Source organism: Lagopus muta, chromosome 1 (assembly GCF_023343835.1).
Source record: "Lagopus muta isolate bLagMut1 chromosome 1, bLagMut1 primary, whole genome shotgun sequence".
In the NCBI taxonomy this organism is placed as follows: domain Eukaryota; kingdom Metazoa; phylum Chordata; class Aves; order Galliformes; family Phasianidae; genus Lagopus; species Lagopus muta.
In genome coordinates this window covers 174412941-174422052 of record NC_064433.1, presented here as the reverse complement: position 1 = coordinate 174422052, position 9112 = coordinate 174412941, and the positions used below count along the sequence as shown (strand labels likewise).

Below are 9112 nucleotides of genomic sequence, written 5' to 3'. Positions count from 1 at the left end.
TGATCTTTGAGGTCCTTTTCAACTCCAGGCCATTCTGTGATTCTGTGAGAGAGGTTTGAATACAGCATTGGTGTACAGTGAGCTTTCATTGTAGAAAGACAAATAGTTTTATTGGTTACATCTGGGACAATGACACCATTGCTTTCACTACCTACTAGGCCACAGGAGCATCGATGGATCATATCACCACATATCACAACATGTGCCACAGCAATATTGTCACATTTCTGCTAATAAAAAATTCAAAGTTTGTGACCATCCAACCAATTCCTAACCCACCAAACGGCCCACTTCTCAAACCTGCATCTCCCCATTGCAGAGATCAGGACTTGTTGGGGGACCACGCCAAAGGCTTTGCAGGAGCCCAGGTAGGTGACATCCACCCGCCCCGTTCAGCTCCTGACAGGGACGCACGGCCCATTCCTGGGAAGCTCTACAGAGGAAAACGAGTATCTCCAGCACCAGCCTGCCTGAGATTGATGCTTAATAACTGCTGCCTGGATTCCGGCGGCTTAGAGGAACGGTTTTAATCACAGACCGAGAGATCACCGACGTCCGATCCGCGAGCCTATAGGTAAGGACGCCGTACCGCCCTCTCCTCCCCGAGGCCCAGCCCTCGACAAACCTCGCATGCGCGCCGCCGCCTCGGCCATTGCGGTGCCCGGGGTTGGGATCGCGGCCACGTGACCTCCCGCATGGCCGTGGAGGGCGCGGCGGGGAGCGAGCCCGCGCCCAGGGGCAGCAGCAGCGTCGGGGGCGCGCCCGCGCCCGTCGGCAGTGGCAACGGCAGCGTCGGGAGCGCGCCCTCAGCCAGCGGCAGCGGCAGAAGCGCGCCCGCGCCCACCGGCGGCGGCGTCAAGAGCCCGGCCCCCGCCCGCTCTTTCATCTGCTCGTTCCCCGGCTGCGATGCCGCCTTCAACAAGGGCTGGCGGCTGGACGCGCACCTCTGCCGCCACACGGGCGCGGTGAGCGGGGCAGGGCCGCGTGCCGGCCGGGGGCAGACCGGGAGCTGCGGCCGCCGCCGCTGCTGAGCCGCCGCGTCTCTTTCAGAGGCCGTACGTCTGCCAGTACGAGGGCTGCGGCAAGAGCTTCACCAGGGACTTCCACCGCGCCCGGCACTTCCTCACGCACTCCGGGGAAAGGCCCTTCGAGTAAGGCCCGGCCTCGGCCGTCTGCGGCGTTGCCCTGGTGGGAGCGGGCAGGGCCGCCCCTGCGGTGTGCGATTCGTGACGAGGGGCGTCGGCCGCCGTCTGGGGCGGCAGCAAAGCCGTGCGCTTTGCTGAAGCTCCCCCTTACGTGGCTTCCGGCGGCTTTCGATAGGGACTTTCCCACTGGCTTTTCATGTCTTTAAAAAGACTGTTTGCGTTGTGAGCGCGGCTGTCTTGGTCGTCCTCTTGCCCGGTGATGGGGGTACGTGCTTTGTGTGCGGTGAGAAAAGTTGCTTTGTTTGCAGGTGCACAGCTGAGGGATGCAATCAGAAGTTTGGAACAAAGTCAAACTTAAAGAAACACGTTCAACGCAAGCATGAAAATCAGCAGAAACTCTATTCGGTGAGTGATGACCTTTGGCGCTACAGAGTGAGGCTAAACAAGCTCCTCTTGTGGTACCTAAGGACATACCTGGGCTCGTTATGCAGAATTTGCATGAGTTCGTGTGACTGGGATGTCAGCCAGCATGGGTGGACTGGGCTGTCGTCGTTTGGCCTGATAATAACTTGATTTCCTAAACAGTGCAACTTTGAAGGCTGTGGCAAGTCCTTCAGGAAACATCAGCAACTGAAAGTTCACCTGTGTCAGCACACCAATGAACCGCCCTTCAAGTAGGTAGATAATTTTGCTGATGAACTTCAACAATTTAAACACTACAGTTGAAAACGTGTGCCTTCTCTCAACCTTTTCATTGATGGGGCATTTAAAACCTGAAAATAAACTTGCAGGAATACTGTCATGGTTGCCAGTACACTTCTTTAGCTAGTGAACAGCAGTCACAGTGCACTGTAATTTCAGCTCTCCGGGCACTTTTCCTAGTATTTATTACAGGTTCATGGAAAAATTAAACAAACAAACATTGAAGGTGTCTGAAACACAAACGTAAATGCTTGCATGGCTGCTCTAGCTGCTAGAATTGTACAAGTCACCTGAAGCTTCCACCTTCTGTGTATTTGGACAGCTCGCTATGTAGGGAGGGAGATGAAGTTTGATTCTTCAGCTAAAATTTAACTTGCTGTAATGGGAAGCGTTATGGAATTGACTTATACAAGGGATGAAGCAGAACAAATCTCTGGGCAAGGGAAGTCTGGGTTATTTTTCCCTCTTTAATTGTTTGTGACTTGAAGAAAAACTATGCAGGCGCGATGAGAGAAGTTAAACCAGTGTAATTTTACCTAGATGTAATCACGAAGGATGTGGGAAGAATTTTTCTACTCCAAATAGTCTAAAGCGGCACAAGAAGATACATGAAGGTAACACAGTTTTTCTTTTTGCTTCAGTTGTGTTTTGGCGAAGGAAAAGGGAATCTTAACCATGTGGATGATGGAAGTGTTCTGTGCCCAGTGATTCAGACAGGCAAAGCCAGAGTACCATTCTGAGTTGCCATTTGGGTTACAGTTTCAGGACATTGCATCATTCAGGTTACAATGTATTTATTTCTGGCCAGCTAAACCCAGCTCAGTTCCTCTAGAAGTCATTTTTGACTCCTAAAGTGCTTCCTTGTCAATAATCTATCTTCTGGAGAGAAGATCAGCTAATGGTTAAGGCTCTAGCCCACATGTCCACAAGTGAAGATTAATGGCCAGTTCTGCTGCACGTTTCTTATGTAACGTTGGCAAAAACCACGGAAGCTTGCATTTTTACTGTTATCACGTGAAAGGTATTTAAATAGAATTGTCAGTAGGTGGTCATGTGTGTGTTTGAGCTTATTCTCCTACACTGCTATCCATTCTTTTAGTATTCTTTGACAGCTAACTTTGTTTTTGTTATGAACTAACACTGGAAAGCAAGGAAATCTGCGACTAGAAAGAGTATCCCAAAAGCTGTGACACATATTGTGGTCTTTTCTTAAGACTTGCTTATAGTTCTTTGGTCTTTTCAGTCTTGGTATTTAAATAGCATTAAGTCTCTGTGGTTCATTTAAAAGTCATCTTGTCTGCTTGATAAAATGGTAGCGCCTTTAGGCTTGGGAACATTACTTTATAGTCAAGTTCCTGGAATAGAAATATTTAGACAGAAATACATTATTATCGTTATATATTTGACTGAAAGTGTATGGTTGGTGGGATATATGTTTTACTTAAGACAGAGGGAGGTAGAGTTCCATAAAGCCATTTAGCTTGGAAAGGAGGTCATCTGGTTTAAATCTGCTTCATTAGACCAAGCTGCTCAGGGCTGCATGCAGTCATGTACTGAATGTCTCCAGGGGCAAGGATTTCACAGCCTCTCAGGACAGCTCATGTCAGTGATAAAAAGGTTTCTTCATAAAACCCATTAGGAATTTCTCATCTTCTAACTTGTGTCTATTGCCTTTTGTCCTACCTAGTATGGGGAGGAAGATGAAGAATACTTACCTCTAATTTTCAAATACTGAAAATGGAGTTCACCCTTGTAAAATTAGACTGTTTGCCAGAGCGTTTGTGACTGTAATCATCTGTTGTCCCTAACAGGCTATGCGTGCAAGCAAGAAAACTGCTCGTATATTGGAAAAACTTGGACTGAGCTTCTGAAACATAATAAAGAAAGCCATGCAGGTAAGCTTCATATGCATTAGCAAGCAACAAGAAACAAAATGCATATGTGAAGAGTAGGCCTTGCTGAACTCACTTTGTCATTGTCATAAACCAACTGTTTACTAGCACTTAATGGTAAAATAGTTGTCACTTTTGACTGATGAAAACGTTAGTATACTAACTTTGATTTGTGACTCAATTAATGAATAATTGCATAATGTAGGATTTGGGATCTGGATAATTCACATTCTTTTCTAGTCTCTGCATTCCCTACCGTTCATTTGAGTTTTTGCTGTCTTCTAGAGGACTGCTAGGGTTTAATTCTGAGCTCCTGGCAAGAAGCTGTTAACTTATACTCTGCTTCTCTTTCCTTCCCTGACTCAGAGCCAATTGTTTGTACAGAGTGTTCTAAAACTTTTAAACGCAAAGATTACCTGAAGCAGCATAAAAAAATACATGCTGCAGAGAGGGAAGTCTGCCGCTGCCCACGAGAAGGATGTGACAGAACTTACACAACTCTGTTCAACCTTCAAAGCCATATCCTCTCTTTTCACGAGGAGCTGAAACCATTCTCTTGTGATCATCCTGGCTGTGGAAAAGTATTTGCAATGAAGGTATGTATTTTCACACTGTCCTACCCTGAACTGCATAATCTGAAATAACAACATTCTTTTCTTCTTTGTAACTGTAGCAGAGCCTAGCAAGGCACGCAGTTCACCACGATCCTGAAAAGAAAAAGCTAAAAGTAAGTCATACTCTTAAAGTCCTCCCCTGTGAGCTGACAAAATACAGTTGAGAGGGTTAGTATTAAGTGTTTTAGAATGTGGAAATGTAGAAAAGCAAGCCAGCTATCTACTTAATTTGGGAGATTTTTGTTATCTGAAGGTCTTGTAAATAACATGCTGGCCTTTTCCCTACTTTTTTTCTGCACCTCCACTGTTATGCTGTACACACGTGAAGTCACTAATGCTGTACTTATTTCTGCCAGGCAAAGCGTTCTCGCCCTAAGAGGAGCTTAGCCTCTCGTCTGAGTGGGTACATTCCCCCTAAAACACAGCCAGGAAAAGATGTGGCTGTGACAGAATGCACGACAACAGATCCGCCCATGGAAAACGGAATGCCAACTGTTGAAATTCTGACTCTGCAGTAAAAGTTAACTGCAAATTTTCTTCATGAAGTGACCACTGTAACGTCCAGCAAAAAACCTTTATTTTATAGTCCTTTTTGTAATAGTATTGTTTGTACCTCCTCATAAAGTCATTAATGCAGCTCACTTGACTTTGGCTCTTCATTTTCATCTTTCTTTACCATACTGTTTTTCTGTTTTTCCATCTTCTGGTATGCTTTCAACTCTTTGTCAGACATATGTCTCAGAATGCACATACTTGTTCCTTCCTTAATGGCTTTAGGCTTGGAAAGATAAGTGGCTTTGTCAGATATAGCCTCCAAAATCTGATCAAAAAGCGTGAACTGAAAAGAGGCAAAAATAGGATAAAATGCACAACAATGGTTAGAAAAATATTTCAGGCTGTTTTGCTAGTTTTGGTTTGAACACTTCAGCTTGTCTTTTCCCAACCACTTATTCTTTATTCATTAAAGGAGGTTTAGGAAAGTCATCAGGATTATGCCATTTCCTAATATTTAGGCTAAATTACTAATTCATCCTGTTTTGGTTTAAAACAAACAAAAAAAACCCCAAAGCCTCCCCATTTATGTACATGACAAGACATGAAGCCCTAAAATCTTTACAGATATTTACTTTGCCACTTTTGAAACAATTCCAGTAGCTTTCTACAGTAGTGTCTTCAGAAGAACAGATAAGTTATTTAAGTTATCCAATTGAAACGTAAAAGTATTTCATAAACATTACTGCAAAATATCTCAGCTGGCTTAAGGTATAGATTGGACAATTTTACAGCCCACTTAATAAGCTGATGCTACAAAGAAGCCCACTGTTCTGCCTGCATTCTTAATAGAGCATAGTACTTGAATTGTCTCTATGGGACTGTGTGAAGCGACAGCTAACTTCAGGGGACACAGACATTCACATCAAAACCAAGTGATGCATTAAAATCAGAAGACAGAACGGTATGGGAGAAGTAAATACAAATAGAGCTATTTCATGAAATGGACTGTCCACTTACCGTGTCTGTATTGCTGTCTCTTCCCTGTCGGATAGTCACTTTCACATGGTATTTCTTTTCAATCCAGTGTGTTATCTGTTTAGTCTTGGTCTCCAAGTCATTCTTGGCAATAGCTGAAGAGAAGGATAACTCCTTCTGAACCAGCACTGTTTAAAACAGAGCTAAGATTGTGTTAGCATAGCATGAGAGAAACTATCTGCTCTCATTCAGCAGCCTCCAGTGCTTTGCTTAACTCCCTTTCTCCCATGCTGCTTTCTCATACACAGAGTATCCCAGCCTCACTGTGTCAGCACATACCACTCTCACCTTAGAAGGGGTAATTGGTATTTCAGTCACTGCTCTAAAGGGGAGACAGACTGCGTGTGTAGAGCACGCACAGAAGTCTCTTCAGGTTCAGAATGCTTAAAGCATTTTTATTTTCACTGCAGTTTTGTTCATACCACCCACAACGCAGGTCTAACAAAGATAAATAGGCAAGCATTGGATCTGGACTTGAGACTTAGTGTGGAAACTCCTACATCTTGCACATAATGTAGCTGAAGGTGAAAGCTTTAAAAATAAATATCTATTCATCTCAAGCCTGTTTTCTTGCACAGTAAAATATCCAGCTGGAAGTACAGTACAATTATGCTCCCTTCCTCCATAAGAATTCTCTCAATTAGTTAGCATGTGCATGATCTTTTTGTAGTCTCTGGAACAGAAAAACTCCCTACCACAGTGTGCTCTCTAACATGAGCACTCTGCCCAGAGCACAGATACCTTCCTCAGCCTGAGATCAACAAACAAGGTCAGATGTCTTCTAAAATATCCTTGCCAAACTCAATTTGTTCAACTGCTCGAGCAGATTGGCTTAAAAAAAAAAAAAAAAAGCCTGCTTCCTCTCTAAAAGAAAGGGCTCCAGACTTTTTCCTCCTAGCAGCAGGCTATGAAGAGAAAGTTTCACAACCACGGTTCGTGATCACTGGAGGCAAGTTTGTGTATGTGGTACACAGAGTTGTAAAAAGTGTCATTTATGCCTTAGTAGAAGAGAAATTCAGTGAGCCTTACAGAACCAGAGTCTAGCTGCATTAACTTAAATAAAAATAGCTTTAAAAAAAAAAAGCCAGCAGATGCCGAAGTAGTAAATCCTGAGAAGGCAATAGTAGGCTTCTGTGGAGAAGCCTAAACTAATCCAAAATTTTATTTTCACCAGTGCAAATCCCTAATAGCATGGACTGCAGTGACGTTGCAGGATTTACACAAATGCAAGTAAGAGGATTTAATCTGCTGAAACCACTTTTAATACAGCATTTTTCAAAGTGCTCAGTGTTGTAACACTAACAATGTATGTACCTGTTTTTGGACTTGCTTTTTCTTTCTCTGCACGTTTCAGCTTCTCCTCATGAATCTGTTGCCCAGTCATCAGTCTGTACACAGGAGGTTCTGCGTTCTCACGAAGCAGAACCAGTTTCAGGTTATGTTCATCCATCAGTCTGAGTGCCTCTGCTCGGTGCATATCTCCTAAGCTCTCTCCATCCTGGTTGATTACGTGCAAAATCCGATACGGAATTCTTCGCCCAACGCTTCCAAATGCTGCTTTCCTTTTAGGATCTTTGTGAGATTTTTCAGCTGTACAAAATGGCTGAGCAAATACAAGCACATTTGTCTTTCTAGGGTCAGGTACCACCATCCAGAATGGAGGGAAAACTCCCTTTTGTGTTGTCCGTGACAGGAGAGTACCACAGAATCGTTTTGCATATCCAGTCTCACTTCTGGTTGTTTGGCATAAAAGTTTCATCACACAAAAGGAAGTCATCCTGAGGAACAGGAAGAATAAGAAAACAAGTTACCTCCAACTGTCAGATTCTTCGAGTTAGCATTATCAGAAAGACCAACTCTGGTTCAGTAAGCCCCGATCCTTAAAACCACTCTTTGGAAAAGATGCAGTGTTACTCTATAAAACGAGCAACCAACAGGAGCTTTCCAGTAACAAAGAGGGCTTTAATCCAGAGAGAAAATCTTACAATGAAAGAAAATGTATTGAGTTGACATTATCTTCAATATCTTAATATTTGAGCCTGAATCCTTTCAGAGACTCCAAAACTTCCAGCTCATTTCTCCTTGTGAGTATCTACTGTAACACAGCTGTGCAGAGATTAGCCAGTGGTTAAAAGGGAGGAAGCACTGTTAAATAAAAAGACATGTCTCACTTTTAAAGCTGTGTACTTTCAGTGCAGGGTTTTTGGTTTTTTTTTTTTCATGAAATACACAACACTGGGACTTCTTTCAGCACCTTTGGGAAGCATTTTATTTAAGCCATGTTGCTTCAGATCTGCCTCAGTCACTCAGTGAATGAAATAGTGATCCATGCAAGGCCCATCAACAGCCGCCCCAACATCTGCCAAGTTTCATAAGCTTTAACCATACAGTACAAGATTACCATGCACAATATTCACCATGGTGTGGGACAAAGCAAGCACTACCATACTTGACAGTATGTTTTATTGCAGCACTGAAAACTCTTCCTAGGATATATACAACTTGCTTCTCATTAAGCTAACCCCAAATTGTGTCTTTTTCTCAGACAAGTTTTCCAGTGATCATTTCATGCAAGTAGTCCAGATGGTTACTTGATTTTATATGGATGAAGCACCAGCATTATTTCTATAACCTAAAAGCAAAAAGGGCTTCCTGTCTCTAAACTTGAATTCCACATTCAGCCATGGCCCAAAGTTGAAACAATACCTTAATTATACGCCTATTTTATCAGGCATTTTAAGTGTTTATTGCCTTTTTCAGTTTTACACAAACATTAAATTTAGGGTGGCATAATTACAATGAGCTGAGCAGGTTATTTTTTGCAGTTGTCAAAACTAGTAAAATTTCTTACATACAGCTATACTCCTATGCAGCATGAATTGTTTGGAAAGCACAGTTTATGGTAGGCATTCCACCAGACCATCTGGTAAAAATCATGATCATTAGATCTTTTTCTCAAATACCAACAAAAGTGTACAGAAAAAAGGCAAAAAATAAAGGCACCGGCAAGGCTTTTCTGCAATACAAGGAATGGAAAACATGCAGTGCCTGACCATTCCTCTCATTTTGTTACAGACTTCAGAAATCATCTGTTGTTTTTTTTTTTAACAGCTGCAAAAACATCAGTATAAAGAGTGCACCCTCAGTAAGTTTGCAGATGATACCAAGCTGTATGGTATGGTGTGGTCAGCACATTGAGGGACAGGATGTCATCCAGAGATACCTCAAG

General features: G+C 43.1%; 2 protein-coding genes across 6 annotated transcripts in view; one reads left to right on the top strand and one right to left on the bottom strand.

The window, feature by feature from the left end:
- Window positions 1-667: 667 nt before the first annotated feature.
- Window positions 668-4999, top strand: GTF3A (general transcription factor IIIA). The gene is made up of 9 exons (XM_048933699.1): window positions 668-965; window positions 1051-1151; window positions 1454-1550; window positions 1731-1819; window positions 2388-2461; window positions 3659-3742; window positions 4106-4335; window positions 4413-4466; window positions 4710-4999. Exons 1-9 carry the CDS (start codon window positions 696-698, stop codon window positions 4869-4871), a joined length of 1161 nt encoding a protein of 386 aa, XP_048789656.1. The 5' UTR covers window positions 668-695; the 3' UTR covers window positions 4872-4999.
- MTIF3 (mitochondrial translational initiation factor 3) overlaps window positions 4914-9112 on the bottom strand; it is a 203841-nt gene continuing 199642 nt past the window's right edge. For all 5 annotated transcript variants that reach the window (XM_048933723.1, XM_048933721.1, XM_048933724.1 and 2 more), the window contains 3 exons: window positions 7198-7661; window positions 5866-6011; window positions 4914-5191 (listed from right to left, as the gene is read on the bottom strand). In XM_048933723.1, coding sequence (XP_048789680.1) covers window positions 4982-5191; window positions 5866-6011; window positions 7198-7661 — 820 coding nt within the window. In that variant the 3' untranslated portion in view covers window positions 4914-4981. The remainder of the gene's footprint in view (window positions 5192-5865; window positions 6012-7197; window positions 7662-9112) is intronic.

Coding starts and splice junctions, on each gene's coding strand:
- GTF3A (XM_048933699.1), top strand. CDS start 696: ATGGCCGTGGAGGGCGCGGCGGGGAGCGAGCCCGCGCCCAGGGGCAGC. Junction 966..1,050: donor TCTGCCGCCACACGGGCGCG/GTGAGCGGGGCA, acceptor CGTCTCTTTCAG/AGGCCGTACGTCTGCCAGTA. Junction 1,152..1,453: donor TCCGGGGAAAGGCCCTTCGA/GTAAGGCCCGGC, acceptor CTTTGTTTGCAG/GTGCACAGCTGAGGGATGCA.